Here is a 19354-nt window from a genome sequence, read left to right on the forward strand (position 1 = left end):
GCACATGCTATTTGGGTGAAATGATGATACCATGCCAACTTTCCACCTTTTCAGAGTTCATTGGAAATGCTTTTGAATTTCAGGGTCTTATAGCTAAAAAAATCAGTCAATGCATGAAAAATAACAAATGAAGTCAGAAAGGGTTGAAAATTGATGATGTGGCTTTGAATAGTGCATTTTGAACACACAAAAAGTCTGGAGTTCAAATAAGTTCAAAAAATGAAATCCCTTTGTAACAGATGAGTTTCTGTCCGAAACCCTAATACTTCGAAAGAAGACATTGTCCGTTTTGTACACGAGGTGCAGCTAGTTTTTGCGGTAACCCTCTCAACTTTTCAGCACATGCTATGTGGGTGAAATGATGATACCATGCCAACTTTCAACCTTTTCAGAGTTCATTTGAAATGCTTTTGAATTTCAGGGTCTTATAGCTAAAAATATCAGTAAATGCATGAAAAATAACAAATGAAGTCACAAAGGGTTGAAAATTGATGATGTGGCTTTGAATGGTGCATTTTGAACACACACAAAAATCACTAAATGCATGAAAAATAACAAATGAAATCCCTTTGTAACAGATGAGTTTCCGTATGAAACCCTAATCAACTAAAAAGCCACATCATTTAGCTCAAAAACAATCAATTAAAATATTCTGTTATGATCAACTAAAACAAAACTATAATATTCTTTAATAGAAAAAAGAAAATTAACTAATTTTTTATAAAACTCTAATAACAAAAGGAATCAACTAAAAAGCTTTTATAAACCTCTAGTATTTTTTAAACTAAAATTATATAATATTCATGCCACTGAAATTATCAAAGTATTTTCTGTTCGAAATAAAATAAAATAAACTTTAATAAATAAGTAGAAACAAAATAAAATAAACTTTAATAAAATAAATAAGTAGAAACAAAATAAACTTTATAAAAGTAAAATAAATAAACTTTAATAAAATAAATAAAAATAGCAACACTAAGTTTTTTGTTGTAATTACAAACAAAATAAAATAAATAAAGCAACAAAAAAAGTGCCACCTACTGTGCCAGCACGGCCTGAATACGACTAGAAACCCAACCATGGGCCAGGATTTAGGCCCGCAGGAGGCCCAGTAGGCCCAGAAGCACATCATGACAAATTAGGCCCGAAAGCCTGCAGTTCAGAGGAGCTCTAGAGGGTTGGCGCAGGTGACCCTCTCAACTAGCAAGGTGAGACTAATCTTTTGGCCGCGACGCGGGCAGCAAAGGGCCTTTGGTCCCGGTTGGTGCCACCAACCGGGACCAATTCCCCCCCTTTAGTCCCGGTTGGTGCCACCAACCGGGACCAAAGGCCTCTGCTTCCCGCCCTTTGGGTTGCTGAAAAGAGACATTTAGTCCCGGTTGGTGCCAGCAACCGGGATTAAAGGGGGGCATTGGTCGCGGTTGGTGTCACGAACCAGGACCAAAGCTCTGGGTATATAAGTAGCACTTAAGAATTTTGCAGAGTTCATCACCAGTTGCCCCCGATGGCGCTGAGCACATCGACGCCGCCAGGCTGCCCCGACGCTGTCCGTCGTCGCTGTCGCTCTCGTCGCCGTTGCCCGCGCCCCTGCCCCGGCCCGCCCCCGCCGTCTCCGTCGCTCTCGTCGCCGTCGCCCGCGCCCCTGCCCTAGCCCGCCGTACATCGCCAGAGCCCCTGCCCCGGCCCGCCCCTGCCCCGGCCCGCCCCCGCCGTCGCCGTCGCTCTCGTCACCGTCGCCGTCACCCACGCCCCTGCCCCGAGCCCGCCCCCATCGTCGTCGTCGCCCCTGCCCCGAGCCCGCTGCCCTGCAAAAGTTAGATTTTTAGATTATATGTCCTGTATTTTTTTGCTTTTTGTTCATATATATGATGATTTGTTTTTTGCTTTTTTTATAAAAATGTATATATGTATGTATGTATGTATGTATGTTCTCTGTGTATATATGTACATATATGCAAAAGTTAGATTTTTAGAAAAATTTTATCTATATATGTCCTCTTATTTAGTACATTTTAGGTTAGTTTCATTTTTAGAAAAGTTTTATATATTTAGGAAGAAGGAAGAGAAGCAAGAAGGAAGAAGAAGAAAAAGTTTTATATATGCAAAAGTTACATTTTTAGAAAAGTTATATATATCTAGCTAGGAAAGGAAGAAGAAGAAAAAGAATGAGAGGAAAAAGGAAAATAAGAAGAGGAAGAAAGGAGAAGAAGAGGAGATGTAGAAGAGGGGAAATAAATAAGAAGAGGAAAAAAGAAGAAAAAGAAGAGGAGAAGAAGAAAGGAATAGAGGAGAAGATCGAAGAAAAAAAAGAGGCTCTTTTTTTTCTTCGATCTTCTCCTATATTCCTTTCTTCTTCTCCTCTTTTTATTTCTTCTTCGTCTTCTTATTTTTTATCGGGTATGTCGTTGTCGATATACCCCATCCCTATAACTTCAACACGAGGGGGGGGTCGATATACCCCCTCCCCGATAACATTATTTTCCCATGTATGTATGTCGTCATTGTCGATATAACCCCCTCACGGATAACTTCGACATGAGGGGGCGGTTGGTATATATACCCCCTCTCGACCATGATAACTTATACCACGGGAGCACCCCCCCAGCCCTCTCGCTCGACCAAAACTCTCTAGGACACCCAAATCCTAGAAAAAACGATGTCGGTCTCCTACCCCCTCCCGCCGCGCCCCTACCCAACAAACTCTCTCGAGGACACCCAAATTTACCAAGTTAAAAGAGCGTTGTCGTCGCGGCCACCCCAAACCCTTGAAGCATTGTCGAGGCCACCCCAAACCCTGAAGCGCTGTCGAGGCCACCCCAAACGCTAGAGAAGCAGTGTCGAGGCCACTAATATGATTCCTCATTGTGATTAGCTAGCTAGTTCTACGTTTGCCACTAATATATCCATCTGTCATGTTTGAAAAATAATTGCCATGTTGTAAATATTTGCAGAAACTATGGAGCACCACCGAAATGAAGCAACAGAAGCGGTGTTGGGGGACATAATCGCACAAGGAAGTGATGCCATCTTGTCGTTTCTCAATGACACCGATGGTCTGGAAGGACAGGGTGAAGAAGCAGGCTATGATTATGATGGCTCCGAGTGACCCAATGTCGGTGCAAGAAGGAGACCGTGATGACTGCTCCGGTGACCGAACCGAGTCCGGCCAGGTATATATATTAGTTAAGCCTGTGCTGACTAGCTAATTGATGCATTCATTGTTTTGGTATGTACACATATTAATTAACTCTCGTCTTTCTTCTTTTTTCCAGCCCTCCGGATCGAGCACAACTTCGGTAAAGAGACGAGGCCCGAATAAAAAGTTGCGCTTGGATGAAAGGTTTGAGATCACAGCAATCGCACGCGATGGCATGCAAATTGAACCCATCCGGACAAAGGAAGCATTTGCTGCTCAGTGCGGGGTTCTTGTTAGGGACTAGATCCCGATCAGCATCCACCAATGGTTTAAGCCTAAGAAGGAAGACCCTGAGGTATCTTATGTCAACGATATGCAGAAAGATGATCTTTGGACCGCGCTAAAGGCAAATTTCACCCTACCGCCAGAGGAGGATCCGGAGAAGCCAGTTAAAGAGCAATTGATCAAGTCTGATGCTCTTAAGAAGATGGCAGAACTATTCAGGAGGTGGAAGAATTAGCTAAAAACATCATTTGTCGACCAAGAAAAGACACCAGAATTCACCGCCGGTATGAGAAGATCAGAGATCACTAGCCCACATTTGTGTCCCACAAGACATCGGACAAGAGTACGAAGATGTTAGCGACAAACAAGAAAAATGCTGCGACGAAGAAGCTTCATCATCGCACGGGGTCAGGTGGCTAGGTGGGCCTAGGCTGAGAATGACCTGGTTGATAAAGGGGTCAAACCAGAGACATCGAACTGGCCAGACCATTGCCGCACTTGGTTCTTCGGGGTTGGCGGAACGTTGGACCCTGTATCAGGAAAGTGCGTTTGGACGAACGAGCAACTGAGACTACCCGTCACGAGGCTTCAGGAGTATATCGATGCAGCGCAGCAAGGGACGTTCGTTCCAGACAGAGAGAACGACGAGCTCACAATGGCCCTCGGGAATCCTGAGCACCCTGGACGGACACGAGGCACGCCAGGATCCGTTCCATGGAAGGCTGGGTTTCCGGACGTAGGCGGTTACAAATGCCAAGAGAGGAGGAAGAAAGTGGAGCATACCCAACTGCAGGCGCTGCACGCAAGGTTACAAGCGATAGAGGAACGAGAAGCAAATCGCAGCAAACGACCTGCCGAAGCTTCCCCCGAAGCTATCCAGCCATCTCAGCAGAGAAGCAGCGTGGCTTCCATCGAGCTGCTTCAGCACAAGCCTGTCTTCACGGCTCCTTCTTGCTACCCCATGGATGCTATCACAGAGTCTCAACATTGCCCCCTTATGACGCAATGGATGAAATTGAAAGTCAAGGCGGCTGTTGGCTCTGTTGCACCTCCTGAACCTGGCGCAACCTATCACTGCTGGCCGATTCCAAAAGGATATGCTAGGGTGATGGTGGATGAAATAACGGACGGATTTGAGGACCTCGAGCTTGACCACCCTACGGGTGAAGGGGAGACTCTGCTGGGTTCTTCTCTGAAGACTCCATGCCTATGGCGGAAGGAGCTCATCAACCTTCCGAATTGGACGCCTCCGCCTCCGCCTCCTCCTCCGGCGAGTCAAGGCACTCCGCCTCCTCCTTCGGCGAGTGATCAGGGCACTCAGCCTCCTTCTTCCGCGCGTGGCGGCACTTTGCTTCCTTCTCCGCCTGCACCGGCGCGCCTGAGTAGCCAGCCTCCTCCTTCTCCGCCTCGTCGGCAAGGGCGGAAGAGACCCGCCGCCGCTCCGGCTGCTCCGGCGTGTCGTAGTCCTTCTCCTCCGCCTCGTAAGCAACGAAAGAAGATAGCCGCAGCCGCTCCGTCTGCTCCGGCGTCTAGCAATACAGCCAGAGGCGGGAGGCAATACAGATTCGGTCCTTCTCTGAAGACTGCAGAGAAGTTACCATACAAGAGGACCCTGGAGGAAAACACGAAGATTGTGCGAGCCGAAGTGACGAACTTATTTAAAGGGGTGAAAGCAAAGAAACATCCACCTCCAGAGAAGAAGATAGATCCGGTGAAAGCGAAGCGCAGTCTGGATGCCCTGAAGAAACCACCAAAGTCTACGCCGGAAGGCAACTATGAGCGCATTATTGAAAAGTCATTTATCAAAGCGGAGCAGTCGGGAAGTACTATCAGTGATTAAAGGTTAGCAGAACGACGAGCTGGGAAAATATTGCCCAGCTCGGCGAACAAGCGAACCAATCGTGCCCCCCGCTCAAGCTGTCTAGCGATATCGTCGCTAATGATCCGAGGCTGGTGCCCGGTTATACCAATCTTGGAGATTACCTGCCCGACGATGTACATTATGATTTCTTGGAGGTGGACAAACACAAATACGAGTACGGGAAGCCTCTCTTCAAAGATGAAAGATCTCTAACAACAATGATGCGAAGATTCCATGATTGGTACATGAAAACCTGCAGAGAGTCTGGGGGGAGAAATATTTTGACGCTGAGAGTTAAAGAGGAGCATGACCTTGTTGGAATTGATCTGTTAAATGTTCCATTTGAGGAGTTCTTCCAGTTTTTCAATCAGAAGGCCCTCGATAAATTAACGGTCACTTGCTACTGTCTGTAAGTACTACTTCTGTCATTAAGTCTCTATATATAGGTCAGCTCTTTCATTGCATGTATTTATAATTATCCTCACTATATTATGCAGATTGAAGATCACTGAATTGAAGAAAAGACAAATCGGTGATATTGGGTTCATTAATACAAATCTCATAGATGCATATACGGTTGAATTTCAGGAAAGAGATACCGAGGCCAACTTGCTACGATCGTTGGTATTAAATCAAAACAAAGCTATAATACTCTTTCCTTACAACTTCAAATGAGTGTTACTTTCTTTTGTATATTCGGTTTCCCTTATTAGTCGAGGTTATAGTAATGTAATTGATGAGTTATGCATGCGTGCGCAGGTTCCACTATATTCTCCTAGAGATTAAGCTTGAGCAGGGACTAGTAACCGTCTTAGACTCGAGACGAAAAGATCCCCAGAAGTATGCAGACATAACTCAAATGCTCGAGAAGTAAGTTAAACCGATCATTATCGCACCATATCAACAACTTTGTTCATTTCCTGATATCAAATAACTGTTTTCTTTGTCTGGCAAGGTTTGGAAAAAATTCACCTCAAAAGCTCCGGGACTGCCGAAGAAGCTGCAATTTAAACACCCAAAAGTAAGTACTACTAGCATGTTCCGCGCATCTCCTAGTGATTCAAGCGCTACTTTCATCAATACCATTTAGCATGCTTGCTTATCAGTTTGATTGACCTCTATTTCTTGTAAAGTGGTTGTGGCAGGAAGCTGGGAATAATTACTATGGATAATACGTTTGCGAGTCCATCCACCACACGACCTGTGAGCGGGGCTACACTAAAAAACATTATGAAGTGCATAAGCAATAATATTCACAATTTTATTTTATTACCATCATTTGTGTTGAGTTTCATTCATTCATATATATGTATTGACCCCCTTCTTCAAATTAGATGTTTCAGACGCGGGATGAACTCCTAGCACCAGATCGCATGCGAGCAATTCAAGAAGAATTGGCGGCATTCTTTCTTGACCACGTGATCGATAAAGATGGAGAATACCATGTGGACCCTGAGTTCATATATAATTAGGGGATTATATTGTAAGAGATATTATATTGTATATATGTAGCCAGTAGCGTTGGATAGATAATACAAAAACTTGTTGTTCGACAAATCTCTCGGATAAGGAGAGGTCGATATCACTTCTCTCTGTATGCATATGTTCATGACGATCTTCTGTTTCCTTCATTTTTGCTTACTAGCTAGTGTGTCGAGTCCTCTCTATACGTATAGTACGTAGCGTCGAACAAGCACGGAGATAAGAGAGGACACTTCTCTCTATTAATTAGCTAACTAACACAATATATGAAACACCTAAATTAACCCCCAAAACCCACTAAACCCACCCCTTAAAAAAACAAAAACCTCAGCGCCTACGAGCTGCTGACGCGTGGATGCCTATTGGTCTCGGTTGGTGCCACCAACCGGGACCAAAGGGCCTCCTGCCTGGGCTCGCCGCACCGGCCACGTGGAGGCCCATCTGTCCCGATTCGTGTAAGAACCGGGACTAAAGGCCCAGGGCTTTAGTAACGACCCTTTAGTTCTGGTTCAACAACCGGGACAAATGGCCCTTACGAACCAGGACACATGGCCCTTTTTCTAATAGTGACCTCCCCCACCATTAAGCTCATAGGGTAGCGACAGTTGTCATGAAAGGTGCCTTCGGGTTGATCGATGTATTCTTTTCGTCAGACTTTGTTGAATAATTTAACCAAAATGGTTGCATGTGCCTTTTTTATGCGGATGTCGGGGGTCTGAACCTCCTTTCTGAAGAAAAAAATGTATGCATTGTGCATGGTCAAAAAATTGATGAGCTATTTATATGATAGCTGGCAACTCAAATGAGCACTGTTAAGTCGCAGTTGCATGCAACTCAAAAGGCAAGAAAGCCATCGAGGAGAAATATACCTCTAGTGAGGCCGTTAGCTAGTCGATCTGGAAAGAAGAAGAAAGACGAACGATCTGTGTCATCATACGATCGACATGTAGTATCTATACTTTAGTTACCTATATAGTTAGCGCTAGTATTCTTCTAGTTAGCTTTATTAGCTCGACCGCCTCCAAGCAAAAGATATACCACACTATACATATAGTGTCAGCTTTGTTGATAAGATTTCTTTTCTTTCTTAATAAACAAAAAGAAAGAAAGTCAGATTGTATATGTACAACAATTATGCTAGTCACGTACACACTGTGATTGATGATTGATTTTTTTGGTTTTCTTTTTTGCGAGGCTATTAAAAGATTGATTGGTTAATCTCGTAGTTGGCAACTTTCTTTTTGCGGGGGCGTAGTTGGCAACAAAGTGGGTGTAGTTGCATGCAAAAGGGAGGAGAAAATATACCACCTATCTATTATCTATTAATAATAGTAGTTAAGGAGATAATTGCATGGTTTATTTGTGGAAAACCAAACGCAAATTAGTACAACACGCCCACAAGACACAGCACCTCAGTCAGACCTGGCCATCCACAAAGACCAGCACACTATTAAAGAGAGGGACTCCATTGAGAGCAATTTTCATTGTCATCACTTCTTCTCAAGGAAAGCGACTCCGACTTCACCACGGAGGACCAACCAAGAGCCCTCACTGTGGTTGATGCACGAGATCTCTGTTGACCTATGTGAAACAACCGGCCAGGTGCGTCGAGGACTAGCTAGGCAGCTCTGGCTCCACCCTCCCCTGGTTGCAAGCTGTAAGTGTCCAAGTCCTTATCTTGTGAAAGGTGGTGAAACTATGATATAAAGGTTTGTTTTTAAGACCTAAAGAATAATCTTATATTATGGGACGGGGGAGTACTATGTAATATTATTTGCTAACAATATAGAGACGTACATTTGTGATAACTGATATGTGAGCTAGGTAGCATGCAGGAAAGGAAGGAAAATTGAAGGATCAATGGAAAGAGAGATAGGCATGCATTTGTGATTTGTGGTACTTTATCTAGTGCAGCATGCATTTTAGCTTTAGCGTTTCTTCTTCTCCTCCTCTTTTCCATTTTGCAATTGGGGATTAAGTTTAGCTAGTGGCCGTCGGTACATGTATGGATCCATCCATGCACGATGCATCGTTTGGCTGAGCGCCTGAAAAAGATAGACCACTATCGATCGACCCATGTATATGTTACCTATAAGTCTTGTTCATAATTAAGAAGAAGACGGTTCACAAAAGCCAAATAAGCCAAATTACATATATATATATATATACATATATATATATACATATACATATATATATATACATATATATATATACATACATATATATATATACATATATATATATACATATATATATATATATATATTTGTGTGTGTGTGTGTGTGTATGTGTGTGTGTGTGTGTGTACATTCCCAATATGCAGTATGAATGTTTATTAGATCACTCATCGCCACAACAATGCCACTAACATTTCCTATACACAGAAACGACTTATTAACTATACTACAAATAGCCATAGAGACCACCCACGTGATGACCGGTCTCATACAGTGTACCATCCTTGGGGTGCTTCACTTCTTCAAGACAGGCATAGCAATGCTGAGGGTCGACAGGAATCTCCTTGCCATAATATACACCTGCAAAATCTGCACTCTCCATGCCTCTAACCCCACCTGTATATAGATAAAACCCACACTAATTAGTACTCAAACCACCACACTTATTTTGGAAGGGACGGCTAAGTTGGATAGTACACAAAAAATGGAAACGACATATATATAAACTCGGTCTGGAACTAACCAACTCTTTCGCTTCCTTGCAGAGAAACTATGCATGTAGGTTTATACACATCAGAATCAGAATCGTAGTATAGCTCCGCGAACAAGAACTCTTCCTCTGAGTTCTCCAAGTTGGTTTTTGCCGTGAAGTTTACATGACCATAAAAGCCTCTTGCGGAAAAGATTGCGGCGCTGGTGATGGCTTGGACGAGCTTATACTTGACCTAGCGTATTTTATTTTCAGGTTAAAAACAAAAAAGGGAATTAAATAAACAGGCAGGGAACATATATTTTTGTGGTGTAAAAAATATGCATACCTGGTTCTGGTCTTGGCTGTTGTAGTGGTCGAGCGCGGCGGTTATGAACTCGTTTGTCTGGCGCTCGAGGTCCGCCGCGGTGAAAGCGCAGTCGTTGGAGTAGCTGGGACTTTGATCTAGGTAGTCGTCGGAGCGTTCGGGGGTCTTGAAACCGTCGCCATCGGGAGTCATGCTGCTCGCAAACCTAGGTAAATTATATTATGGGTTAATTAAAATGATTAATTAATGCAGTCGACTCGATGGAAAAGATTGCACCAGGTATTTACTCGATCATGCTCGCAGTATTGGGATCTGGATCCAGGTATTTGTCGCCGGCACCGCAGCCATCGGAGAGGTGGTGGGTGTTGAGGAGGTTGTAGCCATCGATGGCGTCGGCAGGAAGATGATCCGCTGTGGCTGTGCTCCCAAACCTAGGTTAATAGTAGTATATATAATTGGGCCATTAATAAAGAGAATGCGTTAAGGAACTTACTGATCTGGAGAGGATGGAGGAGGCCATTAAGGAACTTACTCTGGATAGCACTCATACGACGGCGAGGTAGGAAGACGAGGACCGTTGACGTTTTGGGGTTCCGGAGGAGGTGTCCTCTTGTACAGCACACCGCCGGCAGCCATGGGCCCTAATCTAATCTATCTACGTACCAGGTTCCGGAGGAGGATGTCGATCTGCTATGAAGGTCAATCAATTCAAAAGGGAATACAACGAAGGGCCCTAATCTAATCTATCTACGTACTACTCAGCTATCTTCTCCGGGTCCGGGGGCATATATATAGATTAGATTAGGAGTAGATTTGAGATGGAATCGAGATGATCAGTTCAGTATCCGACTCGCACTCGCACTCGCGCCAATCAACCAACAAACTAATTAATCCTCGCCGGCACCCACGGCCGGGCCGGGGCACTTTAGATTTATTTACCACTACTCATGGGCCCTTTATTTCAATACTATATGCATGGGCTCCGCTGGGCTGGCTACTTATGGATTATTATTTTGCCGGACCGGCTATTTACGGATTATATATATTTTTTTTGAACAATTTTTTTTCAGAAAACTTCCAATCTATTTATCTTCAATCATGGCAGTACAACGAACACCAGTACAGACACAAGCGATCATATATACGTGCACACACTCACCCCTATGAACGCACACACGCACACCCTATCCATATGAGCACCTCCGAGAGACTGTGTCGGCATGTCATCTTGAGATTTTACAAAGTTACCTCGTAGTCGACGGGACGTCCCCCCCCCCCCCCCCCCCACTGAACCCGTATCACCAGAAATCCTGAAATAAATTCGGAATAAATCTGAGTACCAGAATTTGAACCCTGATGGGCTAGGGATGTTGAAATATGAGATGGGCCTAGAGCCCATATGACAATTCCAGATTTGATCTCTAAGGGCCCATGTAGGTGGCATGACAAGGTGGTGGGAAGTTTAGTCCCACCCCGGAAGTGGAAATAGAGTTGGAGTGGTTTATAAGGGATTCTCTTCCTCATGCTATTGGAGCTTGAGAAGAGATGAGGCCCTCGCGCACTCGCGCCGCGCCGCGCCGCGGGATTGAGCCGAGCCGAGCTCACTCCTATGCGCTTCTTTTTGCCGGTCAGGAACGGAGAGTCTTTGACAGGTGGGGCCACGATCTGAGACGTCGGATCGTGGGCTACCGACTTGGACGTGGGTTCAGCCCACGTCTCCCCACGCGCAGCCGCATATATATGTGGGGAGCTGCCAACCCTAGCCGCCACGAAACAGAACGCATCTCCGCCTCCACGTCCGCGTCGTTCCTCTGCTGTTGCTGCCGCCGGCGACTCCGTCCCGTTCACCGCGTACACGGTTGACGGGAGAGCAGGCCTCCGAAACTCCGCCTCTCCGGATCCTGTACGGGAGAGGGGCGATTAGGTTTTTGGGTAGCGACTACGCGACTGCTCGCTTCTGTTCATCTACGTCCACATCACCTTCGTCATCACCATGTCGACCGGCGCCGACCGTGCTGCCGCTGAGAAGGCCGAGGCCGACAAGAAGGCCACCGAGGATGCCGCGGCTACTGCCGCCGCCACCGCCGCCGCATGACCGATTGGAGGGTATACATCGTTTATCCCTCTCATGTTTCTTTCTGTTGTAGCAGTACTAGCGATATGCGTAGATGTTTCTACTATATGCGTAGTACGTGTTCTGTTAGATCGTAACCAATGTGTTATCAATACTGTCAATGTCATGCTCATGATCTATTCATTGATTAATTTAATCGAAAAACTGCCTATTTTCTTATCAATCCAAAAACCTAATATGTGTAGGAGTTTTTCGAAATCTGGTTTTGCTGCTGCACTGAAACCGTCGCCGTTTACGGGGACGTACTTTAAGCGTTGGCAGACTAAAACCACCTTATGGCTCACTGCCATGAACGTGTTCTGGGTCGCCGGTGTGACTCCCACAGGAACGATCGCTCCTGATCAGGAGAAGGCGTTCAAGGAGGCCACTGTCGTGTTCCTCGAGGCAGTTCGGAGCGTGATTGGAGATAAGCTGGTTGACGCATATTTGCATGTGCGGTCTGCCAAGGACTTGTGGGAGGCACTCGAATCTAAGTTCGGGGCTGCCGATGCAGGGAGCGAGATGTATATTATAGAGCAGTTCCATGATTACAAGATGGTTGAAAACCGTCCTGTATTGGAGCAGGCTCATGAGATAATATGCATTGTTAAGGAGCTTGAGCTTCTTAAGTGCGAGTTACCGGGCAAGTTTGTCGCGGGCTGCATAATCGCTAAGCTTCCCAATTCCTGGAGGAACTTTGCCACCACTCTGAAACATCAGAGGCGTGAATTCTCTGTGGAGGATGTCATTGGCCATCTAAGTGTTGAGCAGAATTCAAGGGCAAAGGACTCGCACGGAAAAGGGGTCGAAGGAACTTCTGTGGCCAACATGGTGCATCAGAAGAACTCCAATTCCCACAAGCCCAAGGGAAAGAACGGTGTCCAACAGAGTGCCGACTTTAAGAAGAAGGGTAAGAAGACCTTCAAGAAGAACAAGAAGGATGAGGGCTGCTTTACTTGTGGTTCGTTTGAACATTGGGCCAACAAGTGCCCAAACAAGTATAAGAAGCAAGGGCAGGACTCCAAGTCTGTCAATATGATTGTGAGCAACAATGAGAGTGGTGCATCTGGGTACGGTAATTTATTTGCTGTATTTTCAGTTTGGCCATCCACCGATTGGTGGGTCGACACAGGTGCAGGTGTTCATGTGTGTGCTGACATTTCATTGTTTTCTTCTTACCAGGCCACAGGTCACGGGTCCGTACTGATGGGGAATGGCGCGAGTGCTTCTGTTCTTGGTGGTGGCACAGTCGATCTGAAGTTTACTTCGGGAAGGATCGTGCAGCTGAAGAATGTGCAGCATGTCCCCGCCATCAAAAAGAACCTCGTTAGTGGCTCCCTTCTGTGTAGAGAAGGGTTTAAGTTGGTATTCGAGTCTAATAAATTAGTTGTTATGAAATATGGACTTTTTGTTGGAAACGGTTATGAATGCGGAGGCATGTTCCGCCTTTGTCTTGCATATCTATGTAATAAAGTCGTGAACAATATTCATTTGAGTGTTAATGAATCTGAAGTATGGCATTCACGTCTTTGTCACATTACTTTCGGTGTTATGACGCAGCTAGCAAAATCGAATTTAATCCCGAGTTTCACTTTAGCCAAAGGTTCTAAGTGCCATTTCGTGTGTGCAATCTAAGCAACTTCGCAAGCCTCACAAGGCAGCAGAGGAGAGACACTTGGCGTCACTGGAACTCATACATTCTGATCTTTGTGAGATGAATGATGTGTTGACTAAAGGTGGAAAGAAATATTTCATGACTTTGATAGATGATTCCACTAGATATTGCTATGTGTATCTGTTAAATACTAAAGATGAGGCTCTACACTACTTCAAAATCTATAAGGCAGAAGTTGAGAATCAACTTGAAAAGAAAATTAAATGAGTCCGGTCAGATCGTGGTGAAGAGTACTTCTCGAAAGAGTTTGATGCCTTTTGTGCGGAACACGGCATTATTCACGAGAGGACGCCTCCTTACTCACCCCAGTCAAATGGGGTTGCCGAGCGGAAAAACCGTACTCTAACTGATTTGGTTAACGCCATGTTAGATACGTCGGGTTTATCCAAGGCATGGTGGGGGAAGGCTACATTTTTGCGGGTCGGCTACTTACGGATTTTTTGTTTTTGATTTGAACCTTGCTACATTTGATGACTAGTACGTAGTGTATATAGATTTTTTGATGTCAAATCTATATAAGTTTGATCAAGTTTGAGGCAAAAAATGTTTACATTTAGAATGTCAAAAATATATCATCAGATTCATCATAAGATGTAGTTTCATATTTTATATATTCCGTATTTTAGATAGTAATAGTTTTTTTTTATAAACTTGATCAAAGCCTGTGAAGTTTGACTTAAGAAAAAAAAACCTATACGCACTACGTTACGGAACCAGTGGGGGAGGGGGGTTAATTATATTACCACCTCGTCCCCCACCCCCTAGAAAGACTAACCTCGTTGCCATTTTGCTTAAAAAAAGTACATATACGACTTTCTCTTTCAAAATAACTTTTTCTTTTGCGAAAAATTCTTTCAAAGTAACTATACGACTGAATTTTCATATGTTCAAACGGCGTGGACGTAATAATCTACTTTTTTCTCAAAAAGCACTAAAATCTTATATATCATTCACCGTGATATACATACATGTGTGATGTACGTAATACTTCTCTCATATGCAGTCTTTACCTAATATTAAAGAACGGAATCTTTCATAGTTCTCCATACGTCATCATTTTATATCCTTTGATTTTATATTAACTATAAAGATTGACGGCTAAGATTTAAAGTATAGATTTGATAAAAATTAGCCACCAATGCCACCCATAAGTAGGAGAAAAAAAGTTTCTTGCCCGTCGTAGTTTTGTCTGTTCCCCAGTCCAATTCCTTGACTACGAAAACGCAGCAGCATGGTGTCTTTTTAACTACGACGCCGTACACATCTCTGACCTTGCCATGCACGTATAAGCGTTTGTCTATGTTCGTATCTTAGCTGTTACCGAGTAGAATTAGCATTGGCTAGCTAGCTAATATATATACGTAGGTACCCCAGCCAGCTGTAACTGGAATCGTGAGCAATAAAGAAAATCAAGTGGCTATCAATCAATCCTTGTGTTGTGCGTGCGTGTGTTTCTTTCCAGCCAAAAAAATTGGCTGTTGTGCACCGATCAAGTTGGTTAGCTAGGTTCTCTGCATACACATCTGCTTCCCTGATATTACCGTGCAAGCTTCGTACATACTACATAGTCAACCAGGAGAGATCGAGCCGGCTTCCGGCAGGAACCAAGCAGCCAGTGTCGCTTCGCTTTGTCGCCGTTCATTGCCCGTCGTCGGAAATTTCTCGACGGCACAGTCTGGGCTAACATGGTGGCTGCCGGCGGACTAGCACCCCGGAGCTCCGTCGAGTCCATGACAAGCACGGGCTGATGCCAGCCAAGGATCAAACAACCCAGCCAACTCAATCCGCGACCGACACAATCCATGAGCATGGCCGCTGCAAAGTCCAAGTAGCTCTCGATAATATGCCTGAACCTTAAAAATTCGAGGCTGGCCATGAAGTGGGTAAGAGGGTGTTGAACTTCAGGCCGGTGTACGGCGTCCGTGATACGATGCCTTCGACTTTTCATGTCTCACTGCATGACACAATCCAACCCAACGCAGCGCGGGTGTCAGCAACCTCCCTAGGAAGAGGCGCCTGGTCGCCGCTCCTCCCAACGTAGACTGCTATGCCACACGGAGGCCTCACACCAACGACAACACGGCAAGACGGCGCCAGGTTCATTCGCCACTACGGCAATGCCCTCAGGTCTGGCTCTCAGCACCTAGCGCCATCCCGCGATGAGTGGTGGAGGCGACGGAGCACAGCCAGTGTCATGGTGTCTCCCCTGCTCACGAACACTTTCGTGCCAGCGGCGGTGATTCTTCTTTTTTCTGTATTATAGTTAAGTCCATAATTTATCGGTTCAACCTCACATTAACAACCAAACCATCAGGTTCTGTATGCAATATCTCCTGGAATACAACGCAGATGCCTGCATTATGTTCGTCGAAGTGCTTCTGTAGGCACAAGCGTGAGTACTTTCGTGCTATTCAGTTTCAAAAGCATACAATAGTCTGTCGTCCGTAATTGTACAGTAGTTGCTGATTAGTTGTAAAAAGCATAAAATTGTGTGATATAATGAGAGAGAACATCACTTCTGCGTGAGGGCCCAGCAATCGAGCGAGCAAACGACCGCACAAGTTGAGCAAAGCACATCATGTGGTTTGATTTGAGCCTTCAGGTTTTGAACCATGAAACTGAAAGTATATAGAATATATATTTGTTAATCTGTAAACATACATTGTCTGGTTTGTCTCATGAAAAAAATAAAGCTGTATAATTTTCCAATATGGATGCGAACTTATTCTTTTTAACATGGATGCAATATTAATCTTGATGTCAATTTGCAATTTTGTGATCCAATAGATTTTTGCATACACTGGAGGTTAATCCATATATGTGAACTATTTGTTGGACATCTATCTATGTAAACTTAGAGATATCGTATTGAGATGATCTAGAACTCTTTCGCAAAAAAGAAGAAGAGATGATCTAGAACTGCCCTTACTGGCCGTGTAGATCTATATTAGTTTGCTTGTTCTTTGATTTTTGTGTCCCCTTTTTTACCTAAAAGGGACGATTGTTCTTATTAAGTATAATAATTAATAACTACTATTAGTTGTCTTTCGCAACACCATACATGATGGATGAGGTTTTTCCTTATAGCAAGAGCGTATATAAAAAGAAGAAAAGTTTTATAACTATAATAATAGTATACAATGCATTCCGATATCTATCTATCTATCTATCTATACGAAAAAGCTTTGCAGAGGCCGGTCTTCAGGTCGCTCTGAATCCAACCCGCCCAACTAGCTCGGGGATCTGTGCCGTAAGATGTATTGTGATTTACTGCCTCACCAGAATGGCTGTATATCACCGTATTTAAAAGAAAGCCCATGTATGATGGGACATGTTGCAGAGGCAGTATTTACTACCCGCCTAAAGGAGGCACCCGATGCAACATCTCTCTTAGCAGTGCATCAGTTTGGTAATTGTTTTCTTAAAATAAGTACGTAATTAGGGCATCTACAACGCCCGGCGCTAAGGATCTTAATCCTGGCCGTTTCGCTAATGTAGAGAATATTTCCTGGCGCCTTTCAGGCAGCAGTGCCAACTCTGGCAGCGGACGCTTCAGTTCATTAGTAGTTGATTTGATCTGAGATTGTTAGCGCCTTACGCGTTGGAGGTTGAGACGCTTATGCAGACACTAGACAATATCTTTTTTATTTTTAATCCTTAAGCGTGTACAGAAGTGGCTATGCAATGGAGATGCCCTTAATTGCTACAATTTTATGATTACTTTAGGAAAATCAAAGAAATGTGCTGATGGTATAGACACATAACATGGCCCCAAAAAATCGAAGGTACCCGATGCAATACCCCCCCCCCCCCCTTAGCATTGCGTCAGTTTGGTAATTTTTTGTTAAAAAAGTACTCCTCTGTCATATAATATGATACATTCTTACATCCAAAATACTTACATGTTAAATGTAATAGCGTCTTATATTATGAGATAGAGGGAGTAGTTAATTGCATACTAATTTGATAATTAGTTTTGGAAATGAAAGAAACACACAAATTGTAAGGCATTTGGACGAGCTCTGTGAGAGGTTATCTTTTTGGGAAACAATACATAAAAAACTCATGTTTCAAATTTCAAAAGAATTCTGAAAAATTATGCACATTCGTTTGAATGTATTCTATATATGTGTAAAGTTTGGTGATGAAATACAGTATGATGAGAGCTACACAAAAACACAAGTTCATGAATTCTTAATAAGGAACAACACGTATATGGTTCACCATTTTCAAAATCGTGATTATTTCTTTTTTGTGTATCTCTCACCATAATGTATATAATCTTTAAATTTTATACACATATGGTATACAACCATATGAACATGTGTGATTAATATATATTTTTTGAAACTAAAAAATGCTAAATTTTGATTTCTTTTCAAAGAAAAAAAATCTCCATGTAGCTCGTCCTCCATTTAGCATTTTGGGTTGATTGTACAGATACGTAAGATTGCCGGGAAAATAAAAGGAGGCACCCAATACGGTATTCCTCTTGGCTTTGCATCTGCTACATATTTTTTTCTTTTTAAAATGGACTCCCTTCGTCCCAAAATAAGTGTCTCAACATTAGTATAATTTTAGTGCAAAGTTGTACTCCCTCAATTCCATAATGTAGTGCGCCCACGTTTTCTAAGATCTAAATTTGACAAAAATTTTAACCAACGAGACCGACTGCGGCAGGAGCAAAAATTATATCACATAATTCGTATTTTCGATATAAATTCAGTGATATAATTTTTGATCCCATCGCAATCGGTCTCATTGGTTAAATATATGGTCAAAGTTAGATCTCGAGAAACGCGGGCACACTACATTGCGAAATGGAGGGAGTAATAATGTTGAGACACTTATTTTGGGACCAAGGGAATGGTTAATTGCATTATTAATTTGATGATTAGTTTTGAAAAATCAAATAAACTCGTCGCTGATACACAGCCCATCACATTGCTCAGGATAAGACATGGAACAGGCAATGATGCGGTGGCCGAATAGAAAATTCATACTTTTCTTGTGCCTGCGCCGGCTGCGCATTGAATTCACAGTACATTGATTTTGAATGGTCAAGTCAATGGAACAGGCAATGTGCAACTCCTTATACTACGATGGAACTATTCATGCAGATGTATAATTAGCCCGTATACTTGCAAAAAGCCTGACAAGAGTGAATCCTGAGGCCATACCCACGAGGGAGATAAGAGCTACCTGGTGCTCGGCCGCTGCAACGCCGCACTCTCTATCTATACCTCTATCTATCTATCTATCTATCTATCTATACCTATACTAATTAGAGACTCCCAAGTAATTATCATGTTAATCAAAAATTAGGAACCGTTTATCTGGTGGGACCAAGTTTTTATGGTCTAGATCCATCTATCTACTCCTCGCCCACCGAACCATCAATCAACGCATGCAAAAAAAAAAAACATCAGTCAGAGCCCTAGCGCACCTGGCCCTCTCCTGAAATCCATCTAACCAAAACCATTGATCAGGCCAGAGACTCCTCCACGCCTTTTCCATCCATGTGTGCCGCTGGATGAAGAAACCCTGAATACATCTAACCATCAATCAGCCCCGCCTGATCAAGCAAACCTTAGACTCCAATACCTCTCCCTGCGTTACCAACGTCTATATACCTATACTAATTAGAGACTCCCAAGTAATTACCATGTTAATCAAGAATTAGGAGCCATTTATCTGGTGGGACCAAGTTTGATCCTCCTCCGATCTACTTCTGTTATTCCAAGGTAAAGCTGATTGCTGGCGTCTCAGTGTGTTCAGATTTTGATATGATGGCGGCGAGTTCAATCTGCAGCAAATCACGCCCC

The 19354-nt window shown here is 43.7% G+C and overlaps 1 protein-coding gene across 1 annotated transcript; it reads right to left on the reverse strand.

Moving 5' to 3' along the window:
• Positions 1 to 9170: 9170 nt before the first annotated feature.
• On the reverse strand, positions 9171 to 10545 carry LOC147962369 (uncharacterized). The gene is made up of 5 exons (XM_087534173.1): positions 10274 to 10545; positions 10029 to 10172; positions 9763 to 9946; positions 9468 to 9669; positions 9171 to 9340 (listed from the first exon to the last, which is right to left on the reverse strand). Exons 1-5 carry the CDS (start codon positions 10375 to 10377, stop codon positions 9171 to 9173), a joined length of 804 nt encoding a protein of 267 aa, XP_087390299.1. The 5' UTR covers positions 10378 to 10545.
• Between the last annotated feature and the right edge of the window lie 8809 nt (positions 10546 to 19354).

The sequence above is a fragment of the Triticum urartu genome, chromosome 7A (genome assembly GCF_056163025.1).
Source record: "Triticum urartu cultivar PI428250 chromosome 7A, HENAU_Tu73, whole genome shotgun sequence".
Taxonomy (NCBI): domain Eukaryota; kingdom Viridiplantae; phylum Streptophyta; class Magnoliopsida; order Poales; family Poaceae; genus Triticum; species Triticum urartu.